Source organism: Diceros bicornis, chromosome 1 (genome assembly GCF_020826845.1).
Source record: "Diceros bicornis minor isolate mBicDic1 chromosome 1, mDicBic1.mat.cur, whole genome shotgun sequence".
In the NCBI taxonomy this organism is placed as follows: domain Eukaryota; kingdom Metazoa; phylum Chordata; class Mammalia; order Perissodactyla; family Rhinocerotidae; genus Diceros; species Diceros bicornis.
This window is the reverse complement of record NC_080740.1, coordinates 93,171,217-93,197,782: the sequence shown is the minus strand read 5'-3', so window position 1 is coordinate 93,197,782 and position 26,566 is coordinate 93,171,217. Positions and strand designations below refer to the sequence as shown.

Here is a 26,566-nt window from a genome sequence, read left to right as displayed (position 1 = left end):
TGCACAGTTGTCCAGGTGAATTTCTTGGCCAGGATTGCGGGGTCAAAGAGTACACACACTCCTGGCTTTAATATATGCTGACTAATTAACCTCATGAAAGACTGTCAGTTTATGGTTTTGTTAAGAGTATCTACGAATGTCTTTTATTTCAGAATCCTCCAGCACGGCATACTGTTGATTTTTGTTTTACTTTTCCAGTCTGACAGAGAACAAATGATACCTTATTTTTATTTGTGAGATTGAATTTCTTTCCATATCTCTGTTAACCATTTTTTTTTCTTGAGAGTTTATTTTCCATGACCGTTGTCCATTTTCCTCTTGGACTGTTGATCTCTTTCTTATGCATTTATAGAAGATCTCTGTATAATGAAACTGTCAACCCTCACTTCTTTTCCATCTGACCTTATTTAGGTTGTTTTTGCCATACTAATTTTTTTTGTTTGGTTGGTTTTGGTTTTGGTTTAATGTAATCAAATCTCCTAGGTTTCCTGTCATGCTTAGGAAAGGCGTTTCTACACCAAGATTAGATGAATGTTTATCCATATATTAATGTTTTATATTTATCTTTGTTCCATTTTGAGTTTATCTTGATGTAAAGATTGAAGTATGGTTCCAGTTTTATTTTTTCCTTGGCTAGCCAGCTACCCCAATCTTATTGTACTGAACATTTCATCTTTCCCTCGATCATTTAAAGTGATTGAGGATGTGTGTTTGATGCTCAAGCAGCGGAACTCATTGTTAAACCTTTGGAGTGCCAAGAGTAGGCCTGCAGTGGGGTCAGTTCTAGAACCCTCTTTAAGTAAATACATAACACTATAAGGCATTTCATCTTTATCATACCAAAAATACAAGCTTAGCCTTCATATTTCAAAACTTTAGAAATTTGCACATAGTGTTTAAGTTTTCAGAGTTAACATATTGCTTTATTTAGTGTCTTTCTACCCGTAATTTCCACTTTTTTATGTTAAGAGCCAGAAAGGCAATTATGTGTTAAAATTCTCTGATAATAAGTTACTAGGGACACATAAAAGTGATTTGATTAAAAGTGCATCTTATTTCCAAGGTGAGAATCCTAATCATTTAGCTTTTTTCAAATACCACGTAATAGAAAGTTTTGGTAAAAACAATAACAATAGTAATGAATACTGAGCTCTGCTGTGATTTTTTTCTGGTTTTAATACATTTTAATGTTAAACTTAATTTTTATAATCAAATAGAGTCATCTGACATGCTAAAGTATAATTAATTTTCTCTTTTCAGATAATTAGTTTGTTAAATGTGTTTACACCACAAAAAACTCTAGAAGAATTTCAAGATGTGTAAGTATCATTTTTATTCAGTAATGCACTATGCATCGAAGACTGAAAATTTAGTAAAGAAAGTAACTGTTTTTTTAACTTAGGAAATGTAGATTTCAGTACATTTTTAATGATGTCTTAGCTACTTTTCTTTGTAGAAGAGAATTGTTAAGTTAAATGGATAATAATATTCAACTGTTTGTGCCTAGATAGTTATCATCTCCATAACAGATAAAGGATGACTGAAAGTAATTTTTCAGAGCAGACAGCGACCGTTAATGCTGCTGATTTGCTTTACTGAAATATAAACAGTTTTTCTCCAATCTCCTGAAAGCCAGGATTGTAGGGTTCAGGTGTTTACAATTATTGTTTGAAACGGTTAAGTCATTAAATATTGTGTGTTTCCAAAATCTGAAATAGAATTATCTTACTGAATAATATATTTCATGAAATGAAATATTAATTTCTCATATCGAGATATAAGGCCCAACTCATCCTAAATTCATTGATGTATTCATTCATTCAACAAATATTTGATTGCCAACCATGTGGTAGGCACTGTCTTAGACTTGGCATATTTTCGTGACCAAAACAGGCAAAAATCTCTTTTATTACTTAAGAATCATAGGTGGTAATATTCCCTCCTAGAGCTTGCCAGGAAAGCCAGGGAAGGTAGACCATCAACATAGTAAATAAGGAAATGAATTGTTCCTTAAGATGTGGCAAGTGCTCTTGAAGAAGTAGAGCTGGGTAAGGGGGATCAGAGTGCTGGGGAGTAGAAGTCAGGTTGCAGTGTTCAGTAGGGTGGTTGGAGAAAGACCTCACTGGATTGCTGACATTTGAAGAAAGACTTGAAAGAGGTGAGGGACTTAGTCCTGCAGATATTTGGGGGAAGATGGAATCAAGATAGAAGGAACAGGCAGTGCAAAGGAGTGGAGATGGGAGCATGCCTGGTGTGCTCTAAGAACAACAAGAGGCCAGCATGGCTGGAGTGGAGGGAGCAGAGGAGAGTAGAAGAGGTGTGCTCAGAGAAGTGACGGGGCCACACACTGCTGAGCCTCTAGGCTGTTGTAAAGTTTTCGTTTTACTCTAAGGCAAGTCAGTAAGACTTTCAGCAGAAGAGTGAGCTTACCTGACTTACATTTTAAGAGAATAACTTTGATTTCTGGGTGGAGAACCCACCGTAAGGGGTAGGGACATAGAAGATCAGCTAAGAGGCTATTACAGCAATTTGGGTGAGAGATTATGGTGGCTCCATTTGGACAAGAGGGGAAATAGTGAGGGTAAAGGGAAGAGATTGGATACTGAAACTGTTTTGAAGGTAGAGCCACAGTGTTTGCTCTTAGAGAGGCCATGTGGTATGAGAGAAAGAGGACTTGAGAACGATGCTTGGATTTTTGGCCTGAGCACCTGAAGGATGAAAGTGCTCTCAACTGAGATGAGGAAGGCTACAGGAAGGGCAGATTGGAGGGTCGGATAGAATCAGGACTTCAGTGTTGGACATGGACTTCGAGATGTCTATTGGACACCCAAGTGGAACTGTGAAGTGGGCAGTTAGGTAATGAGCCTGGAGGTAAGGAGAGAGGTCTGGGTTGAAGGTGTGAATTTGGAAGTTGATGGTCTCCAGATGGTATTTAAAGCCTTGAGACCAGAGACCAAGAGGACGTCACCAAGACTGTTAAGTGCAGTTAGAGAAGGGCGGAGTGTTGGCACTCCAACAGTAAGAAGTTGGGGAGAGGAAGAGGGCAACATCAGCTGGGATTATAGGACTGGCCATTGGATTTAGCAACATGGAAGTCATCGGGGGCCTTGAGGACAGTTTCAGCAGGGTGGTGGGGGCAAAAGCCTGATCAAAGTGGGATTAAGAGAAAATGGGAGAAGGATTGGAGATGGCAAATATAGACACCTCTTTGGGGAGTTTTGCTTGCAAAGGGAGCAAAAATATGGGGCAGTAGCTGGTGGGGGAAATGAAGCGAAAAGTTTCCGTAAGATGAGAGAAATAACAACATGGTTTCTATACTGGTAAGAATGATCCAATAGCAAAAAATTTAAGATGAAGTAGAATTTCAATGTTTGAGATTCTATTTCATATTATTTAAAAATTGTTTTGCTTTTAACTTGCAAGACATTGCATTATTAGTTTTGGGGGTTTTTTTGGAAAACTTTGACAAAGTTCCATTATATGTTTGCTTCTTTTCAAGATACCTTTAAAAGTTTAGAGAAAACAAATTATCTTTTTACTTTAGCCAGTGCAGTGACTAGGTCGTAAGTTATTACTGCTTCATAAAAATAATAATAACCATAAAGGAATTTTGGATAGTTTTCATGTGTGCTTGGCTGGTCTTTTTTCCCCTCAGGTATTTGGTTATGGAATTAATGGATGCTAACTTATGTCAGGTCATTCATATGGAGTTGGACCATGAAAGAATGTCCTACCTTTTGTACCAGATGCTCTGTGGTATTAAACATCTGCATTCAGCTGGTATAATTCATAGAGTAAGTAGTGATACCATATTAATTTTATTTTTAAAATCACAATCATTTTGTTGTCATAATCCTGGGCTGGCTGCTCAATTTGATACTGCAGAAGAATACTTTTTTTTTTTTAACTTTTAATTTTGAAGTAACTTAAAAGTTAGAGAAAAGTTGCAAGAACAGAACAAAGAACTCCCAAATACTATTTACCAAGATTCACCTATTGTTAATATTTTTGCCATATTTGAAATCCCATTGGTTTTTTTTGGGAGGAAGACTAGCCGTGAGCTAACATCTGTTGCCAATCCTCCTCTTTTTGCTGAGGAAGATTGGCCCTGGGCTAACATCCATGCCCATCTTCCTCTACTTTATATGGGATGCCACCACAACATGGCTGGACAAGAGGCGCATCGGTCTGCGCCCAGGATCTGAACCTGTGAACCCGTCTGCCGAAGCGGAGCGCGTGAACTTAACTGCTACGCCACCGGGCCAGCCCCTTTGAAATCCCATTTTTAATGAGCAGGAATTTAGATTTGGGATGGGGGACAGCTAGAGGCCAAGTAGTACATGATACAGTTGCTTGAGAAATCTTACATGAATTATGTACCCCTCATCCTGAGCCTCAGTTCTGCACCCCAGATCAGCATGCCAGCATCCCTGGTCCTCCCCACGCCTGTCCAAGGCCTGGCACACTGATAAGCACCGGCTCCTGACGAGTGTGCTGGTATTTAAGATATAGCCTTTGCTGCCACAAAGTGTTCAGTTAAAATAATATAAATTCTGTTGACGAATTTGCTTTAAAAATAGTAACACTAGTTAAAGTAAAAATAAAGATTTCCCAACTTACCATTTTGTTTCTCTTCCTAAAATTTTCACAGACCTTTATATAAATTAAGGCACTCTTAATATCTCTTAAATACATTTTGTACTAAATTCATGCTTTAGAGTAAGTATTACGTTAGGCCTTATTAATTTTGTAAAGGGAAATGGTTTTGCCTTCCTTGTTTCTCCCCTCTTTGGCCTGGAGATATGTGGGAAAGCAATATCCTCCCATTCCCGGGGACCTTGGCAGAGCCGCAGCACACGCGTGCCTGTGTTAGGGAATATTCTGTTGCTGCTGCCCAGAAGGTCAGATAGGGTCCAAAGAAGTGTTTGGTTTGCCCAGCATGATTCAGCAGACCACCTCTCCATCCTCTTCACCACCCCACCCATCTCCCTCCCATGTCTTGTACCTTCCTGTTCACACCTTTGGGAGCCTGCCAGGCTTGTGTTTTCTATGAAGGTCCTGCATGCTCATTGAGGGAAAGGTAGACAGAGCAAGTAGTGAAAGGCCCCAGTTTACCCACCCCACTGACCCTCCGGGTCCCAGAAGATGATGGACCAAGTTAACCCTTTAGTGTGTTAATGGTTTTCGGTGAGCCTTTCCAGTCTTTCTCCTTTATATGATACCATACCCATAGATACACACTTTCAGTTTTGCTTATTAAAATGGTTTTATACTAAAGATAAAATTTAATTATTTGAAAAATAAAACACCCATAATCCCACCACTTTTTACTTTATGTAATTCAAAAAATTAAAAGAAATGAAAGTCTCCCAGCTCTCCATTGGCAGTGACCAGTGATGGCAGTTGGGTGCGTTTCCTTCCTGACTTTACACTGACACCATCTTCTTGCTTATGCTAATGCCAACTTATCTGTCTACGCTTATGTCCTTTTTAACTTATGTTTTTCAAAAATGGGATCATCTTGCACATAATGGTTCTGCAACTTGCTGAGTGAGTTGATTGGTTTTTTTGTTTGTTTTGTTTTTTATTTTTATCAAGGATCAAATAGTTTTACAAATATCTATGAAAAAGCAGAGTCCCCACCTCCTCTCTTTTATTTATCTCACCCCAGAAGGAAATTCTTTTGGTTCTTTTAGCTGGTATTTTGGTGTTTATCTCCATATCTTGAAATGATATGAGTAGATCTCTACTCGTTGATCTTTGTTTAGTTTGGGTCAGTACCTACTGATTTAGCTCTTTCACCAACCTCGGCCTCAGCCTGCCGCCTTTCCTGTTCCTCTGTCCTCCCAGCATAGTTACAATGTAATTGGATGTGCATCAGTATCCATATTGTGTTTTATGCTGTCATGACCACATAAATGCTTTTCACAGCTGAGCTGTATTTATACCATGAATATATTTCTTTTCCTTTCACTTCTTTGTCCCTGGAGTGAACAACGTTTGTCTTTTATTTGTTTGAGTTTTGGTCTTTGTTGTTTTGTTTTTCAAGGAGGGAGTATTTTCTCTGTTCTTCTTGCTAGTTTAACCCTAAGCTTTCTGCCAGGTGTCTAAGTCGTCTCTCAGTGGACCCAGGTGTCTTATTTCATCAGTTTCATGTATCCTGGGGCCTGCGTCCTGCACCCATCTGGACTGGTACCCCCATCCCTGATGCAGCGGGGTTGTCCTACACCTTGCCCAGCATTTCCCTGGGATTTCCTCCCCTCTCGGTGTTGGATTCCCTGCTTCCTGACCCCTGTCTCTCTCTTTCTTGAATTACTCCCTTGTCTTGATGGAACACATCTTCCAATGGCTTCCCCAAAAGTGGTACATGGGAGGTAAATTTTTTTTGAGGCCCTGGATATCTGAAACTTTTCATTTTGCCCTGTCACTTGATTAATAGTTTGGTTGGGTATAAAATTCTTAGTTACAACTCAGTTGCCCTCAGAATTGTAAATGCAGTACCCCATGGTAGTATACCATCTAGTCTGGCTTTTTAGCTCTCTAATGCCATTCTTTTTACTGATCCTTTGTGAGTGCCCTGGTTTGGGTTTTGTTTTATCTTTGGAGGCTTTTAAAATCATTTCTTTATTCCTTGTATTCTAAAATGTTAGGATGATATGCCTTGATGTGGACGTCTTTTTCAGCAATTGTGGTGGGTACTTGGTAGGACCTTCAGTCTGGAAGGACATGCCATAGAGCTCTGGGAAATTAGTATTATTTCTTTAAGGATGCCCTCTTTATTCTGTTCTTTATTCTCTCTTTCTCTGAAGTACCAGCTGGTTGGAGCTCTTTTTTATCCTCAAAAATTCCTTTTTATAGCATTTTGTTCTTGTTGCATGAATGCAGTATCATCTCTCTGAGGGTAATCCCTGCATGGCTTTTCTTTCCCCTGAGTTCCTTTTTTGGTGTGTGTTGATCTCTCTGTGTCATGTGCGAGGCTTTCCCCAAATGTCTGGCAATCCCTTGTCATCTGATCCTATTTAAGATGGTCAAGTAGAAGTGCATGGGTTGGGATTATTGAAAGATGGGTTTTTTCCTCTAAGGCAGCAGCAGGTGGTCACAGCTCTCTCTGCTTGTAGGTCTTTTCTCTGGGCACCATTTAGTTTCTCTAGAAAAGCCTCCTCTGGTCTCTTTACTGAGGGTTATAAGCCTGGCTGCTAGTGTGAGAGGGCTGTGTGGGGTGGGGCTGGGGTTCTCACGTGCCAGAATGCAGACCTCTGCAACAGAGCCCTGTCTTCAGGCTGGGCCCCTCGCCCTTGTGCTCCCTGTGCCCCATACCAACACATCTGTTGGTATTATGCCTTGAGTCCCGAGTCTGCAAACTCAGTTTCAGTTTTTCTAGATAATGGGCTACAAGGAGTGAAAAAGGAGCCAAAAGCCTCTCTTCTAGGGTGGAGCTACGGATCTGAGAGGTCTGCCTTCACCTTTACGAAGACTTTCCAAAAGAACTCTTCGGTGTCCTGCTCCCTGCTTCACCCTGCCTTCCGCAGCACCTGTCATTCACTTCCTGAGCCTTTCCAGGGTGTTGTGGTCCGCATTATCTCCTGTGGGCCGCTCACTGAGGTTGGAATTTCCTCCACTCGGCTAAATCATTTACTGCTTCCGTGCCGCTTTCCATAACCCCATAGAGCGTGTGGGGTTTTTCGTTGAAGGCATTAGAGTGCCACGATGGGATTAGACATGCAAAAGATGTATTGGGAGAAGGCCTGTGAGGAAGAATGGGGAGTAAGTCGGAGAAGGTGAGGAGGCCGGCAGAGGGCACCATGGGTCTGGCCCCTTAGAAGGGAGAGAGGACAAAAGAGAGTTGGAGGAAGAGCCACAGGCTGCCATGCAGCCCTCAGAAAGCTTTGCCTGGCCCCAGAGTCCTCAAGCCACCTGTCAGAGGAGTCTGGTGTCACAGGAATGGGCCTCCTGCCCCACGCAGTCACTGGCCGAGAGCTACCACGGGCGTGTGGCCCCGGCATGAGCAGAGGGGAGGGTCGGTGCACCACAGTGGGGGCATCTGTCAGTTGCACTCTTGCAGTGGGAGAGCCAGTAAGCATTTTCATGGCCACAATAGTCCACCCTTGCACCCCTCAGCTTTGCTCCACACAGGTCAGGAGCAGCTCCCCATGCTCTCCAGGGCGTCTCTTCCTGAGGAGAAATTGAGAAGTGGGAGGTTGGTTGGTTGGACAAACTGTAGCCCCTGTCACTGCAGTTGATCTTGGAGCCACAATAGGTACTCACTCTCTCCCTTCTCCATTATTCATACCCTCAGCCATCCCCTTGGCAGGTCTCTGTGGCTTCCTGATGTGACCCAGACCTTCATTCCTGAGGGGTCTGAGACTGGGGGCTCACAACAGGCCACTGGGTTCGTGAACCCACCCAGCAGTCATCTCCCCAGTCCCCGAATGTGTGATTGGAACTGATACAGTTGATGGTTGGCGTGACCCCTACGTTGATTCCTCGGCTTGTGAGGAGAGGGCCAAGTGGAAACCTGAAACTGCCTCCCTCAAGATAGTAAATCAAAACACTTAACTCTGGGGGTGGGGAAGGATGGAGGAGATTAGTGCCACCATTAAAACCTAAAGAATGCAGGGACGGTGGTCCCTCTTGTCTCTCAGTTTAATTCACTAGTCCAGCGCTTGAAGAAACTAGATGGATCCCAGAGAACTTAACCAACTAGTAGACCTGGTGGCCACTGCTGTGCTGGACATGGGATGGCTGTAGAGCAGATGGATTAATAAGGCCTCAGGCACAGCATGTAGCCAGTGATGGGCAAACACATTCTTCCATACTGATTAGAAAAGAGGAGCAGAAACCGTTCACGCTGGTTTGGGATGGACAACAAGATTCTTTCACAATTTTGCCCTAGGCCTCTTTTGTCATACTGTGGTTGGAAGAGATCTGGACCAGCCTCCATTTATTACCTGGCCCCACCCCGCCACCCCTCCTGAGTGGAGGAGGCATGATGATGCTTTGAATCTTTGAGTTTCAATGTCCACTCAGAACTTGTGTCCAATAGTCCCTCTGATGTCTGCTTAGTCTCTTGTCCCAGGGTACAGTCCCTGAGTAAGTGGCCATAGAAACCTGTGGGGAAATCCAGGCAATGGACATTTGTCACAAAGTGCAAGGTCCTCCCTCCTAGGACACCTCTCTGGTCGGTGGGTTCTGATCTGAGAACTGACCAGAAGTGTGGTGGTGGTTTATGGGATGATGCCCTCAGCCTCCCATCCTCTGCTCTTGCCCTTCTTTGGTGACAGATGTTTGCACACCCTTGTTGGCTACCTGGGGGTGCCACACTGTTAGCCATCCCCACATCTGTGGGTCGAGCCCTCAAATTCAGGTGTCATTTGTATTTTAATGTGTGCTTCTTGTTTGGGATGGTCTTCAAGACTTGAAGGGGCAAAACTGTCTTTACTCTGCCACCTTGAAACTGCAAGTGGAGTTCATTTTAGGACGCCTCTGGTTGTATGTGGAGGCTGATGGGAGAGCAGCCATGGATGCAGGGAGCCCTCAGGAGCCCTGGGGCCCCTTTGAGCACCTCCCCGTTGGCAAGCATCAGGAGGCAGCCGCCTCTCCCCGTCCTGCCAGGAAGACTGTCTACATCATCGATGGCCCGATTTGTGTTTTATTTTCAGAGCTTTCCAACAGATGGTAGTCAAGTATGTTGTTCCAGCAAAATGAGTGCAAGATGACAATTTTCTGACAGGTGGGAGTGGCGGAGATGAGCCTATTTTCTGATTCCCTCAGCAGTTCATCGAGCTTGCTGGCAGTGCTGCTCTGGCCATCCTTGTTCACGTGGCTGTGCTTCAGTTCAAGGCCAGGGTGGATTTCAGGGGCTGGCTGGTCAAGTGTAGACATTTCGCATTTTGAAAAGCCAGCCTCCTAAAGAGAAAGCTGTTACTGACACCCCCACCAGGTGTAAGGAGGGATCTGTTACTGCCCCCCCTCCAGCACTGGATGTCGCCATTCTTCTCAAGGCCACAGGAGAGACTAAAAATGGTTCCCTGTCCTGTGGGTTTTTGTTTTCTTTTTTAATTCACGAAGCTGAGCATTATTTTATCTGTTAGTAACTTGTATTCTAAAATGCCTGTTCCTGCCATATTCTTTGGCTTTAAAAAAGGAAACTAGAGACAAATTGGTCCATTTTGCCCTAGCTACATTACCACCTCCTCATGGGGAAGGCTCGCTGGTTTGAGTGTGGGACTGATTCTTTCCTGGCTGTACTTTGTGCAGAATAGCGGCTGCCGGTGAGGGGTGGTGGCACTCCCCTCAGGACCTTCCCACCTCAGGACACAGTGCACCGGGGCCAAGTAGCGCCCCGGCATCTGCATGGGGCTTGGTGGGACTATTCACTGCTTTTTTTAAACTTTATATAAGTTACATTTTACTAAAGCCAGGAAGTTTAGAAAGAGAGCCTTTAACAGTAATGAAACATAATTTTAGCCGTTGTAAATCTTAAACGATTTTCTGCTTGTCCCGATAACACTTTGCAGCCATCGCTGTCTCAGAAGCACACCTGTGCCAGTTTGTGGCACGTCAGTTGGAAAGTTTTAGGAGCTGGGCCTGAAACGTCACACTTAAAGTCCTCCCAGGTCCTACTGTGTGGTGTGACGTGGCAGTTTGACATTGCAGCTACATGTTGGAAAACTCTTGTGAGAAGAATAGATGTGGATTATTTAAAAGTCACAGTTTTTAGGGTGAGTTTGCAGGCAGGAGTCACAGGCGAAAGTCAAATTCCTGTGACCTGAGGAAGGATCTGGGATGTGGGGGATCAGCATGAAGAAAAGCCCTAGAGAGTTATGAGGGAAAGGAACTGCAAAAGTTGTGTTAAAGCGTTGAGAGTGTGGTGGAGAGTGACATTTTCTGAGTGCTGTGTCAGGCTCGGTTCTGGGCGCTGAGAGCACCACAAGGGTCTCCTCTCACAAAGCCCACACTGGAGGGCAAGAGGTGGTGTGTGTGGTGGGGAGTGGTGGGTCCTGGGGAAGGGGGTGGGGAGTTGGGGTTGGTGATCATGGAATTCTTCTTCCAAGGAAAGAAAAAACCATTGGAAGATTCCAGGGTCAGAGGGTTCTGGCCCTGTGCTGTCCAATATGGTAGCCACTAGCCACGTGAGGCTATAGAGCACTCAGAATGTGGCTATAATTGGATTTCAAAGATAGTACCAAAAAAAGAATGTAAAATATCTCATTAATAATTTTTGTATGTTGGTTACATTTTGAAATGATAATACTATGGATATATTGGATTAAATAAAATATATTAAAAATTTTACCTGTTTCTTTTCACTCTGTTTAAGGTGGCTACTAGAAAATGTAAATTGCATTATAGTTCTGGTGGACTGCAGGGCAGAGCCGGAGTGCTGGGGAAACTGCAGGGTGACCAGGAGTGAGGGAAGAAAGCAGGAGTGAGGGGTGTGGAAGCTCTCAGGAGGTTTTAAGCAAAGGAAGATCATGGTTTCCATACCCAGATGGAGGTGAGCCCTCCATCTGACCTCTTCAGGCTCATTTGTGTTAGTTTCAATTTGAGAGTAGGATTTTCCAAAATCATTGCAGAATCCCAGGGTTCAGTTCTAACTTTCCTCATCCTTCTGGCACTATCACTTCGGTAGTCAACTGATTTCTTGAATCCTTACTAATGTGAGATTGTTTATTTAGCATGCTTTGGTTCATTTCATTAATTTAAACCATTTCTGTCCTAGGATTTGAAACCTAGCAACATCGTAGTGAAATCAGACTGCACCCTTAAGATCCTTGACTTCGGCCTGGCACGGACAGCATGCACCAACTTTATGATGACGCCCTATGTGGTAACACGGTACTATCGGGCACCAGAAGTCATCCTGGGCATGGGCTACAAAGAGAACGGTGAGTACAGACGGGACTGGAAGAGGCTGAGACCTTTAAAACTAGTGCGTTGGTCATCATTAGTGTTTCATCTTCCCTATGAACTATATGAAATATAATGTGAGGCCTGTGTTATACAGAAGTTATTGTAGTCCACAGATAAGAAATAATTAATTTTATATTTCCATTGGTTAAAATCATTCACTTAAAACTTCACTTTTGAAATTAATATTTTTGAACATTTATCAAATATACTTAGAGAAAAGTATGCATACCCCAAGTGTGCAGCTCCATGGGAGTACATCCCCATAACCAGCAGCACCCGAGGCCTCTCCATGTCCACTCTGGGTCTTATCCCCCAAGGGAAGCTGCTATTCTCATTTCTGGCACCATAGATTGGTTTCACTTATTTTTGAACTTGATATAAATAGAATAATGCAACATGTTCTCTTTTGTGTAAAATTGATGTTTTTTTAACATCAAAACTTATCTAGCAATATCAGAGCTCTTTGAATCTTAGCTTTTGACAAATTTGTTGAAAAGAACTAAATCACATTGACTTGTTAAAAAAATGTCTGCAAGTTTGCCCAAGTCACCTGAAATGAGTTTTGCTTCAGGTTTATTTAGATGCTCTGTAGCCTGTGCTCCCACTCGAAGAGGCAGCTCTGTGGGCTTCCTGTTGTCCCCCGTGGAAGTGAGAGAAAATTAGACCCCTGGTTAGCTTCTCCTACCTGCCCCCACCAGCAGGGCGCCTAAATAGCCCTCTACCTGGCCATCTGAAGCCTGGAGTTCAGTTGGGCCTCACAGAAGAGGGTGAACGGCTGGAAGTCAGGCACCTCTAGCTGGGCCTCACCTGGAGCCCAGATGAGCAAGCCTGCCCCTGTGAGGCCCTGCTAACTGGCAATTTAGAACAGGACCATTCAAGAGGTGTGGGGTCCTTATTTTACGAAAGCTTCCATTGACAAGCTGGGTTTGTCTTTGGGAGGGGGTTTGAGAAAACACGTGTGGGGGTCTCGGGCTGGTTTTAATCACCTGGTGTTTGGTAGTGGACATCTGGTCTGTCGGGTGCATCATGGCAGAAATGGTCCTCCATAAAGTCCTGTTCCCAGGAAGAGACTGTATCCTTCACAGGGAGAGACCTAGCACTGACCACAGAGGCTGGGGCGAGGGTGGGCACTTCTTATTTCTGGGTTTTTGTTTGTTTTTTAAGCTGTGAAGTATTGTAATCTTTGGCACTAAAACTCCAGATTGCTGTAAACTGAAGGCTAAAACAGAGGTTGGCAATCATTCATATCGTGTAAAAAGTTCACCCTTAGCTAGCAATGTATTTTTCCATATTTGTGTTTAGTACACTGTTAGAATTCCTTTTCCTCACCTTTGTTTTGTTCATGGCACTTCATAATTTTGTCATTTCATTTTGTTTTCAGTTGATATCTGGTCAGTGGGTTGCATCATGGGAGAGCTGGTGAAAGGTTGTGTGATATTCCAAGGCACTGACCGTATCCTTCCCGGGACCTTCCCGGCTGTGCTTTCACAAATACCACAGACACAGCAGCATGCAAGGAAAGCGGCGTAATTCAAGACTGTGTTCTAAGGGGCTTGTTATGTTTGTTAAGTCAGTGTCACACACCAAATGGTTCAATTTCACGTTTTCTTTTTTACTTGACTACCTGTAATGATTTTATTAAGGCTTAGAGTTAAGTTAAACCAAATATTAGCTCTCAGTTTTATGAAAAATAGTTTATAAGAAATTATTTATTCTTTGACCAATGTATTCTTATATTTAAATGAAAATACTATTTATTTAGATCATTCAATTAATTTAACTAGGAAAGTTGCTATCTAAATTTAATAAGCAGTATACTTGTGTCATTCACTTAATATACTATGTTGTTAGTTATCGGTATGCATTGAAATACTTTCCCCCTGAGTGAGAACTGAAGCACACTGCATAAGACCTAAGTAAAAAAGATTAAAATGAAAAGTTTGTGAGGAGCAACATATAGTAAATTTTCTTGTTTGCTGCCATTTTGTAGAAATTTTTGAAAGATCCATCTAGAAAGTTATTTTGTGACATACCGGGGAAGTCTAAATAAATAGAAAATGCAAAAGATTAACTTACAGTGTGGTCAGCAAATCATATTAATAACATATAACATAAAGGAGAATAGATAATATAACAGCTTTCTTTCCTCATATAGTCATTCTTTCATCTTTAATATTTTTTACTCTAACATGGTTCTTCACATATACCCTTTTTCATTTGTGTTCTAACCACTTAATATTTTCTTTAGTCTTTGATTTTGTTTTCTGTTATGAAAGCTTAAAGTGGTCTTGGTCCATTGGCAGATTACTGGTTATTTGTAAAGGAAATCAAGTTGTGTAGTCAGTGTTTTGTATGTATTTTATTAAAGTAATTTTAGCTTCTTATAATTTTATGAGGGTGGTTTTCTTGTAATATAAATTCTTCACAACACAAACTTGGAATGGGAGGATTATATCCCAGTCATTTTATTTACCTTCCTTTACATTTTCCACATCACAGATTTTATGTGAAGTTAATACATTTTCTTTTAACAAATTTTCTAGCAGTTTCCATAGCCTTACCTTAGATTCACTTGTTTCAAACTGTAAATAAAGAGGTGTTTATTTGCGAATAAACTCAATTGAAAAGGGGTAAGTTGATGTTTTCTAAAGATAAATAATTTAGAAGTATCTACTTAACATTCCGTTTATCTCAATTCTTACTGATTTTGTGCCTTTCCTTTTTTTATTAATTAAGAAATATTTTCTTCATAAAGTACAAAAATGAAAAATGTGGGTACTTTTTGGTGCATTATTAAGTAATTTAAAATTCCCACTTTACATATTAACATCTTGCAATGTCAGTAATTAATAGTTTTATATATAAGGTCACTTAACCTCATTCTCAAAACACACATAGAGATTAACATCATTTTCCAAAGAAAATTTTGCCAACTTTTTCAAACCTTAGTTTAAAAATTATTAGGATAGAAAAAGATTCCAGAAACCAGACTGAAGTTCTTCTCAGAGATTTACTTCAGATTCATGACCTGAGGTAGAAAAGGAACTTTTGTCCTTACGTGGCCTGTGAGAAAGAGCAAGCTTTAGCCAGGCCACCTTGGGCCCAGGTTCTGACTCCCACATGGAAACTGTGCATCCTTGAGGAGTCAGGGCCTCTCTGAGCCTTGGTTCCCCTTTGGTAAAACGAGAGACCTGTGGTAGTTGAGTGACAAAGGCGTATGCACACAACCAGGAGGTCAGCCAGTCTTGCTAGGATTATCTTCCCCTTTCCCACTTCCCTGGAGTCACTAAAAATGACCCTTTACCATGAATCCAGTAGATAGGTATTGAGCACCCACCAATTTCTTGGCTCCTATCTGACTTCCATCGGCAAAGGATCACCCCACTGCTGAGCAGAGGGTAGACCATCAGGGTGAGGGAGAAGCGGGGAGACCAGGGCTATTGCACTGTTCCACCCAGTAGAAGACAACAGAGGCTCCCAGCGGAGGGCGGGAAGTGAGGTGGGGAGAGGGCTTGAACTCTGCATCTGTTTGAAGGTCAGCCCTTCAGAGAGCCTTGTTAGGATTTTGAGGTGTCTGTTAGTGGAAATATCAAGGGCAGAGTTCAGGAGAGAGATCTGGGATAGAGAAATAAACATGCGAGTTGTCAGTCTGCCAATAGTATGTGAAGCCTTGAAACTGGTAGAGAGTGCTGAGAGAGAGAAGAGCAAAGGAGGAGGACTAAGCCCTTGGGTGGCGAAGAAGAGAGGAACAGGGAAGGGAAGCTGAGAGGGCCCGCCTGTGATGGCGCCTCCCAAAGAGCGAGGGCCCTGGAGGCCAGGCAATGAGTTACCGAGGGAGGCTCCTTGACACTGTCAAAAGGGTGAGGACTGAGAGTTGACCACTAGATTGAGGGATAGTCACCAGCAACCTCAATGGGCGTGTCACAGAGTGATAGAGGAAAAGCCTGATGAGAGGATATTTAAAAGAGAATGAGAGGCTGGGAATTAGAAATACCAGTACACAACTCTTTTTGCTGCAAACGAGAGTGATGATAGCTAAGCAGCGGATATGGGGCCAAAAGAAAGTGGCTGCTGTTTTAATATGGAAGAAAAAAAATCATGTTTGATTGGTGATGGAATGCTCCAGTAGAGAGCAAAATGGTGATGGTGTACCAGCAAGAAGAAGAAATTGCTGGAGCGGTATCCTTCAGGAGACAGAGGGCGTGGGGTCTGAGGTGAGCAGGCATGGCCCACAGTGAAGGGCACTCGCGCACGCAGTCCACGGGCTTCTCCTGCAACTGCGGCAGTGCGCACAGCGAGGAGTGAGTATGGGGAGAGGCGTGGGAAGGGTAAGGAGAGAGGCAGAGGTGTGGAATTGTTTTCATATTTTGGCTAAATAGGTAAATAAAATGTAGGCAAAATTCTGATTTGGCAACATGTATGAACAGAGCAGTGAAGCAAGAACATGCTAGTGATTTGATGTCCAAACCCATTGCCCGAGCAGGTCTGCAGAAGGCTAATGTTTTGGAAGGACTGAGTCGTCTTTGTTCCTTGGAAGAACATATGTCTGTTCCCTAGGTTCTTTCACAGTATGTAATTTCATTTTTCTAAGACATACTTCAATTAGTCATATTTTAAAGCTGCTGTTTATATGATTTCTTCTGGCTTGCATTCTCTTGTACAGTTGTTTACAGTTTCAGAATCTCTTTCCACTCTCATTATGCCAGTTATCCCAAGCCCCCTGTGAAATAGGCAAAGCTGGTATTGTCTGCATTTTACAAATAAGGAAGTTGAGACTCAAGGGAGAGTGATTGCCTGACACCTGATAAGTGTCTAGTGCACAATGGAGTCTGCAACCCAGATCATGTACTTTGAAAGGAAATAAGACGCACTTCTAGGTATTGCAGTGATGGTGGGGGTTAATGCCAAGTAAAAGAGAATGACCTCTCAAAGCTGCCACTGCTCAGGGTAAGCCCAGCAACAGGAAAGCATGTGGTCCCGTGGGAAAGGACGTGGCAAGGGCTCAGAAAGCCCTGGCTCCTGGTCCATCCCTCATGCACCCACCACCAGGCCAGCTGGCCCCATAGTGCCCTGGTTCCCCAGCTGTAAACTGAAGAGTCCATTGGTCTCTCTACTTTTGGGAACCTTAGATCTAACGCAGCTTTGGTATGAAAACTGATTTCAATTTGCCTCTGTCATTACTGTCTAATTTCATGTTGAAGCATTTCTGTCATAGGTGTTCCTTCAGTAACAAGGTAACTTGATTTTGATCTAGAATGGGAAGGCATGTAGACCTCACTGTGTTGATTTAATAAACTGTGATCATAGTTATAAAGATGCAGTGTAAGAATTTTTAAAAATAGTCTAAACTTGAAACCCAAATCTTATTTGAATATTATTTCAAAATGCCTCTACTGACCCATTTAGCCTAGTTAACTACTTGTCGACAGGTAGAAATATAATTTAAGTTTTTATTTGAATGATGCTACTTCATGTAATATGAATACAAGGCCTTTCAGTTGTATTTTCCTCAAGAGACTCCTTAGATATTGATCAGTGGAATAAAGTTATTGAGCAGCTGGGAACACCGTCTGCAGATTTCATGAAGAAACTCCAGCCAACTGTGAGGAATTATGTAGAAAACAGACCAAAGTATCCTGGAATCAGATTTGAAGAATTGTTTCCAGATTGGATATTCCCATCAGAATCTGAACGAGACAAAATAAAAAGTAAGATATCCTTTTCTCTCATATTTGTTTTCATAATCTGTGTGAAGCTTTCACTTTTTCATGTTTGCATTCTAAAACCTTTGAACGTTCAGAGACAAAATAGTTGAAACCCTCAAATAAAGTTATTTACAGGCTAGAATGAAGGCCTTGCATAGAGAAAGCTTGAAGACCTGGAAGTTTTGTCCTCAATAAAATGGCTTAACAAATGCCTTTGGCCAAAATAAATTCACATCAGTCCGAAAGACTCTTGTGTTAATTACAGCAATTGGAATTCAAAAAGTTTTCAGGAATAAAGAGCACTTGAGTAAACCCTGTTATAGTAGTTCAGTAAAAAGCTCCTCCTCACCTTCCTCTGTGCCCATCACTAAAATGTGATGTAAGGGAAAAGAAGGGATTTGTTTCTGTCCACATCTGGGTACACTGTGCCTCATCAGAAAAGCCCCATCACTCCTCTGCCTGTACTTGTGAACGTTAATTGCCGAATCCTAGAGGAGCCTTGTAGTTAACTAAGTGGTTGAACTTGTTGGTTTTTTCTAACTACTGATCTCTAGATTTAAAAACAAGTGTATGTTGCCAACATTGCATACAGGTAGCCAAAGCAGAGGCATCTGTGAAGTGTTCTACACTAAAAGGTCTGTTCTCATTTCATTTTGATGTGACATCAAGAGAAAACACTCACCGTGCTTCAGGCCTGCACTCTCCACATTTCCACCCTGAGCTCAGCTCCTGCGTCCACCACGCTGCTCAGCAGGGGCCCTCTCCTCCCCCTCCCTGACCCAGAGGCTGAACCCACATTTGAAAGCCTGGTTTGTGGTGAAAGTGACTGCTTATTCTTAAAGAAAAAGGCTCTATTAATCTTGAACCTATCAAAAATTTCTCAAAGTTAATACATCTTTGTGCTGTCTGTGCTATCACATTTTGTTCTAATCACAAAATTTTCAGATTAACAGCATTAGTTTATTAACCTAATATTTGTTTTTACTCTAGCAAGTCAAGCCAGAGACTTGCTATCAAAAATGTTAGTGATTGACCCCGACAAGCGGATCTCTGTAGATGAAGCTCTGCGTCACCCTTATATTACGGTTTGGTATGACCCTGCTGAAGCAGAAGCGGTAAGCGTCTGTCTGGAGAAGACTTATGTGTAGAGGCAGGGCTTACATTTCCTTGGATCTTCTGTTTGTCAGTCTGGAATGACTACATAGGATAGCAAGTCCTAGATTTAGTAGGACTCCTGATTACAAGGAGGCCATGGGACATGAGCCACAGCCCCTTTAGGGACCCTTGCTACTGGGGCTCCAGCTCAGAGAACCTTGGGAGTGAACATGGTCATGCTGTGGTGATGTAATTGTCTTCATTTATGTAGACGCTGACGTGTGAGCATAATGTCACCAGTTTTAAGCCTCCATTATGTACTTGGCACTGTACCTTGGGCCAAATGACATCATCTTGTTTAGGCACCAGTTAGGCTAAGAAACTTGCTGAAAATCACAAGATGGTTTGTCCTTCCCCAGAGGCACCTGCTCTGGGAGTCCCACCTCTGAGTGTGGGGCTCGTGTGCGTTTATCTCTAGTGGCATTGTATGGAGGATCTTTAGCTGTAAGTGAGATAACCACAGTGTGACATGCTTATTTTATGCCATCGGTGGAACACATTTTTATGTCTTGACCTATGGATTTAACCACCACTTTAGACATTGTTTTATATCAAAAGAATCTGATTTATAAACGTGATTTTTAAGTAAATGTTGGAACAGTCCATTTATGAGTTGGGGTTTGGGTTTGGGAGTTCTAACGGGAAGAACTGTAAACCTGAGCTGTGTTCTGCACCTTTTGTATTTCCTAGCACAGTGCCTTGTGCAGGGTGGGTCTCTAGGAAGCAGCCTGTGATTACTAATTTTATAATTACGTTTAGGCAAATGTCTATAGAGTGTTTTGAGGTCATGTAATTATTAAGAGGACCATAGTAGCTCTATCTTTTTGATTAATTTTTCCTTAATTACTTTGATTCTGAAACTGATGTAATATCACACTTATGAAGAAATCTTTAATAAATCATGTATGGAATGAAACTACATCCATATCAGAAATAGAAGTCTTTCCAGTGATTCTGCCTTTTTCTTCATGCCTCATTATTTTTTGAACTGTTGACTTTACATATAATTTGATTTTTAGCCACCACCTCAAATTTATGATGCCCAGTTGGAAGAAAGAGAACATGCAATTGAAGAATGGAAAGGTAAAGAGAGCTTATTTTGATCCTTACATATGACATTTCTCAAAGTCCTGCAAAGGGGCAGCTTTTCACTTTTCGACAATAGCTTTTCTAGGGGAGGGGTGAGAAACCCTGCAGCCCCTTTAACTTCTCTTCTCACTTCCCAGTAGGACGAGAACTTCAAGAGAACAGAATTAGAGAGGAACGTGTATGAATTGCATCTTATGTGCCTCAAAAGAGAAAAATAAGGGCTTTTTCACATGATCTTACATTATCAAATCTTGGTTTGTAAACTAAACGTTTTACAGTTGTTATACAATTGAGTTATAATTGTTATAACTGTGATACAATTGAGTAATTCTATCACACTTACCTTGATAACATGTTGCAGATTGTTGAGTAACCCCAATTCACAGGCCCCTGGAAAGCAGACATGGGGGACCCCGCAGGGGACATGTGAACTTCTGCTGTATTTGTAAGCCATGTAGTTGTATGTGTGTTTTAAAATAGAGTTTGGGGAAAACTCCAGATCAAAAATGTGCGAATAGTTATTATTACCACTATAAGATTAACCAAATGACCCACAACAAACTAAACCATTAATAACGAGTTTAAACTAAAAGTTTTTCATTAAAAAGCACAATCAGTAGTAATTGGGAACTGTGGTCAGCACAAGTCAAAAGTTGTGATGTGTCCTGCCCGGGAGCCCCTCCTGGGATGTGGGGAGTGCCCATGACCTGCATGCACACACTCAGCAGGGCGTTGCACACAGCCACATTCGGTGGCAAAAGGCTAGCTCATAGGCCTCAGTAAATGCTTGTACTGTGCTAATTTTATTTCATGAATACCAAAATTTTAGGAACCCCTAATAGCTTATTTAATAGGTAAATGGTTTTTCCTACAAATGAAAATTGAGGAAAACTGAGGTTGAAGCCAAAAAAAAACTTAGATATGTGGATTAATTTCTGGCCAGTCTGGAGGGGCTTCTAGCCCACACGTGGATGCTGGTTACGTTTGGAAAACCACAAGTACTGACAGAGAGAAACATATGCAAACTCTCTCCTCTTCTTCCCCTCTTACCCTCTCCCCCTCACCCCATCTCCCCCCCCCCTTCACTGTAAAACCCCTCCTGGATCCAGAACTACTCTACATTTTTGGCTGCCTTAATAGTTGGCTTGCAAAGATGTAATGGACCAAAACATGGATGTCTTGGTCTAGGTGCACTATATTACTGAATTCACAGTATATCACAATTAAAAATAACACATCACAGTGCCCTTGGAGTGGTTCCAGTTGATTTGGAAGCAAGGTTTAGAGATGCAAAGAAACTGATGAAGCACTTTAACTTGTGTTTCTATTTGAAGAGCTAATTTACAAAGAAGTAATGGATTGGGAAGAAAGAAGCAAGAATGGTGTTGTAAAAGATCAGCCTTCAGGTTAGTGATCGCTTTAATCATTTGCTTGTGTAATATTTTTCTTTCCCTTTTCAACTTTTATAAATGGCAGCAATGTGTTCAGCGCCAGCTTGACCAGCACTGATCTGAACACTCTTTTGTGAAATAGTCTCTTCCATTTTGTTTTGTCCTGGTAGTGGCAGCTAACATTTGACTGATATGCCAGTTATAAACATTCTTGTTTCATACTTGCATCAGCTGCTATGAGCTCCATTTGTAGAGGAGGAAATTGAATTTAAAGCCTTTTCAATGTGCATGATCTTTTTTTGGCCCCACTCAGTTAAAAAATAAAATTACCATGAATCTAGGTAAAATAGAATTTGATTTTCTTTTGAGAAAATTGTTCATATAATTCTCCCATTTTTCTCCTTGATCTACCTAGTGGTAGAAGTCTAACAATTAAGTAATTATATGATTTTTAGAGACATAATATATGTGGTGTTAACTGATGTCTGTAGGATTCTACCTGTTTACTAAATGAAACACTTTAGTTATTTATTTTCTCACCTCACTGCCCCTGGAAAGTGTGCAGACACACGCGCATGCCCACATGTGGAAGTGCAAATTGCACTGCTTACTTCTTGTTCTTGAATTTTATATTCAGCGTGCTGTACGTGTCAAGCGTCTAGAGATTATATGACTTCAGTACGAATTTAGGGCGTGTTAACTAAGCACAAATTTAAGACTGCAAACGCTGACCTCTGAGAGCCTGGATGTTTTATTTTTACTCAAACCAGACTATAGATAGTAGGAAATAAGATAGTTTCATTTGCCTTAAAATGTCAGTTTTCAGGATTTATAAAACAAAAATAAAATGAACAAGAGGCCACTAAATTTTTTTCCTTTTTTTTTGGTTTGTATACAGTCCTTACTTTAGAAGATGTTTTTATTGCCAAAGAATTTCTCAAAGGTTGTTGCCTTTTTCCTTTCCTTCAAAAGTTGATGCTTTCCTCATAAGTGTTTATGACTTAATTGAAATGTCTGATGACACATGAATCCTATTTGGGCTTAAGCCTTTTGTGATACTGGTAGTTTTAGGATAAATTCAACAATTTTCTTTTAATATCTTTTTAAAACCAGCAGGTATTTTTTAAGAGTTAACATGATTATACATGAGCACATATATGACGTTTAGCCACTGGGAAGAAAAGGAAAATGTTGCAAGAAAAGACAGAGAAATATTTGGGATTCTGGGCCCAAAGAAAGACTCCAGGAAAAGTTAAAAATGGATGGTCGACTAACTTCCTGTTTATACCAATAGTTAGGATAGGAGACTTCAAAAGGACAGAGCTGAGAAATGGCCTAAGTCTCATTGCCTGGATTTGCAGCAGTGTCGTGCCTCAGATTTTATTATATTTGGTTTTCTTAGCACAGATGCAGCAGTAAGTAGCAACGCCACTCCTTCTCAGTCGTCATCTGTCAATGACATTTCATCCATGTCCACTGAGCAGACGCTGGCCTCAGACACAGACAGCAGTCTCGATGCCTCGACGGGGCCTCTTGAAGGTTGTCGATGATGAGTTAGAAACAGCAAGCATGTCATCAGTGAAGGAACTCACGCTTCCATGGGCCTAAAATACTTGGGAGTTGATGGAACCAAATAGAAAAACTCCATGTTCTGCATGTAAGAAACATGATGCCTTGCCCCTACTCAGTTCCAATAGGATTGCCTGCTTAGATTATAAGATGAAGCAGATTATATCTGAATAAGAAAAGTGCTAGTCACACTTGTAGAGATTTATTTTCAAGGTCATTTCAGGTGAGCAATTAGGATAGATGAATTTTTTAAAAAGTTGTGCGGTAATAGTAGTGACAATTCCTCATCCTCAGTAACTGTTGAGACTTACATGCATGTGACCACAAATGCCTGCTCGGACTTACCGTCTAGCACTTTGGAAATCAGTATTTAAATGCCAAATAATCTTCCAGGTAATGCTGCTTCTAGAATTATCTCTTAATCCTCTTAAGTAATTTGGTGTCTGTCCAGAAAAAATAGATTTATGTGTATTAATTGGCCACCATCATATTATCATATCTTACCTTCTTTTATGCTATGATTTATTCTGTCTTTTGTATTTCAGAAGGAATATAATTAAATCTATTTAATAAAAATAATAACTTTTCTTAAATTTGTCATGTTTTGGGCTGAGAATTATCACTGCTAAAACCAAGACACTTTGTTTTCTCTAAATTGTCTTAGTCTGGAGGATTGTACATTCAGCTTTACTGCATGATAAAATTTTAAGTTTTGTTTTGTGCTGCTTAAGACATACACCTTTAAAATCCTATCCTATCCCTTTTCTCTTGGTCTTCTGGACTTATTATTTATTTAAAATGCTACCTAGAACTTCACCTTCTCTATTAGCCACCTGACACTCCATGTCAATAATATGATGGCAGATAGATTCCTAAGTCCATTACCTGCTGTTGGGGTAGAATCTTACATAGTGACCACTAAGTGATGGCAGTCACTTCCCAGGTGCTTGCTTCGCCAAGGCTGGGCTGGTTCCTTCCTTAGCGTCTGTCACTCGGGGTAGGATACACGATGTTCCAAGGCAGCATCTCCCTTTTCCCATATAGCAGGCACACTGGGTTTTCTTTCTTTGTGAAAGAGCCCACATAACTACCCCTTTGGTCTGTTTCAGGAGGCAGGGCTGCTTCAGAGTGCCTATTGTTGTTGTTTTCTGCTCTGTGGAGGCACTTCCTTTTCCTAAGGGAAATCCATGAATGTTCTGGGGAAGCTCTTCAGAGGGATACAGAGGAAATGCCCTAAAGAGTAGTGATTAGCTATTGAATATTTTCTGATTTAAAACTGCTCACCTGAAATTGATACTTTCAGACTTTCTGATATGGAAATTATTCAGCAGTCACTAAGATACCGAGTATTGAAGTGTCCCTGCAGAAGTGGAGTACGAGGGTCACGTTTTGACCGCTTGTGTTCATAATGCTTTCCCCTTGAGCTTGTTCTGTTACAGATTCATATCTTATGTTTACTTTGGAAGCTATTGGGTCAACATTGTTCGCATTCTATAGAATGTGTTCTGAAAAGGAAGTTTGATAAGAAAGTTATATTATAAATATTATCTAAAATATGTGATTCTCTCTGCACCAGTTGCATCTTATTGGTTGGTCTCATCACTGGAAACTGGAACCCTTGATAAACAAAATTAATATTGAAATAATAGTTTTACATTGTGAGGTTTAGACACATTTCATATACAAGATGGAAATACTAACTTGGATTGAGGCAGAAACACCTATTATATGGCTCGGGATTATTTTGGTTTTAGATGCCTGATGGTATAGTGAAGAAAGTTATGGCTATACATATATAAACATCTTAAAATGGCCTTTTCTCTAATATACATTGTTTAAAAAGACTTGACTAAACCTGTCTTTAAAAAGAAAAACAAAGAAAGGGGAGAATTTTAAAAATGCTTTCTCTGCCTTAGGCTTATGTAAGGGCAGTGCGGGGGTGCTGAGGGCGCATCGAGGGTGTGCTTACCAGGCACCATTTGTGAGTGGGCTAGGAGCCCCGCACATGGGCTTTCCGTCCACTTGTTCCTTGGCATGTTCACGGATGGAGCCCGTGTCAGTGTGGACAGGTTTCCTGCCCAGACCACCTTCTGTCAGGTAGCAGCAGGTGCACCTCGGACAGGCCACAGGCTGCAGATGACAGAGCTCCATAGAAATACCTCACCCCAGTCCAGGGTCCTCCTCCTGAGCCAAGATGTGCCAGGTCCTGGTGCAGTGCAAATGGTTTCAAACTGCTTTCTGTGGATGAATGCTGATGTCAGATAAAGAACTGAAAATGTACTCAACTTTTTCATCTTTTCTATTTTATTTTTGTAATTTATATTGTACACAACCCTGGAAGTAACTATTTTGAACACATATTTTTATAAACCAGCTAATTTATTATTAGCCTGGAATTTGGACTAGGTTTGTTTTGTTCGTTGGCTTAGTTTTCAGTCAAAAAGGAAATGACTGCCTCCGGGTGTGTTGGGTCTCGATTTCAAGTGCAGGTTCCGAAGAGCAGGCAGGGTCTCCCAGAGTAGGAGGGCAGTCTAGAAACACAAGCTGCTAGCTGCGGATCTGCTGTGGTCATGGCGATGGAAGTAGGGCTCCGTTTTTGTCTTTGGGATGTGAAACTCAGAGCTGCAGTGCTGAAAGGAGATCCCCTCGCAGGCCCCTTCCTGACACCCAGGGCCCGGAGTTGAAACACTGAATGGGATACTGGTTTAATCTGGATTTGACACTGTGTAAGTCATGGTAATGATGTATGAGTTCCTCTGGTTGATCGCTAATGTAACTCCTCTGGTATTTCATACTGATAGTGAATACAGCTGTGACCTTTCAGATTGCATATCTCAAAAGTAACATTGCCTCATGTTTTATAATAAAATATATTATGTGTGTTTTGATTGGTGAAAATAATACAGATACATTTTAAAAGAGAACTGTATAGCTTGTCCAATTTTTGTGTGTTTTATGTGACGACTGTATATTTCTACATCACTATCTCTGATTACAGATTTAACATGAATATGGGTAGATGTTGGAGTGTCATCATTTCAATCAATATTAGCAAATGTTTTTAAATTGAAGGGCAAAACATTTCTGTTAGTTCTCTTACTGAAAATATTCTGCAAATTCCTGAATCTAAATTTTTGAAAACATACAGTACAAAATTGAATATTCAGAGTGTTGGTGTAATTTTTTTCTCACAAAGTCTGGCCAGGAGAAGCCAGCAGTTAGTCTTTCCTTGAATCACCTAAAATCCTTAATGGTGCTTATGTGTTTCTGCACAGGATGAGCCACTCTCATTTCACCTCTGGGTTTGAAGCACTTGAGGATGTTCACAACTTAAAAACCACAGGAGCAGAAGGGCCCTCAATGGCTCATTTTCTTTTTTCTGCTTAAAAGGACTAGAATCATTCCAGATAGATGGCTATCAATCTTATTTTTAAAGATTTCTAGAAAAGGAAAACATTTTTCTTGATATTGGTCTGGGTTACATTTCTGTCTTACTCCTTTCCCACTTTCAATGTAGACAGTACTAAAATACTTTTATTTATTGGCAGAAACAGTACCTGTAGGTGGAGTGAGGTTTTTTTGGTGGGGGGAGGAGTAATATTTCAGAATAACCTAATGTTGTCCTGAAGATTCTGTGGCTACTCGTGTGAGTTTAAGCATAATGTTGCCTTTGACAATAAGGCAGTTAATGTTTTTTGGGTTGGTTGGTTTGTTTTTTGGTGAGGAAGACTGTCCCTGAGCTAA

The 26,566-nt window shown here is 41.3% G+C and overlaps 1 protein-coding gene across 3 annotated transcripts in view; it reads left to right on the top strand.

The window, feature by feature from the left end:
• The window catches only part of MAPK9 (mitogen-activated protein kinase 9), a 51,440-nt gene extending 25,603 nt beyond the window's left edge, over nt 1–25,837 (top strand). Inside the window, exons 4-12 of one of the 3 annotated variants that reach the window (XM_058548193.1) lie at nt 1,261–1,319; nt 3,656–3,794; nt 11,723–11,888; nt 12,914–12,985; nt 17,439–17,621; nt 18,609–18,733; nt 19,793–19,856; nt 21,197–21,268; nt 22,661–25,837. In XM_058548193.1, the coding sequence (XP_058404176.1) occupies nt 1,261–1,319; nt 3,656–3,794; nt 11,723–11,888; nt 12,914–12,985; nt 17,439–17,621; nt 18,609–18,733; nt 19,793–19,856; nt 21,197–21,268; nt 22,661–22,803 (1,023 nt within the window). In that variant the 3' untranslated portion in view covers nt 22,804–25,837. Of the gene's footprint in view, nt 1–1,260; nt 1,320–3,655; nt 3,795–11,722; nt 11,889–12,913; nt 12,986–13,294; nt 13,367–17,438; nt 17,622–18,608; nt 18,734–19,792; nt 19,857–21,196; nt 21,269–22,655 lie in introns of all 3 variants that reach the window. The other 2 variants (XM_058548184.1, XM_058548202.1) reach the window with 2 other exon arrangements.
• The last annotated feature ends 729 nt before the right edge of the window (nt 25,838–26,566 follow it).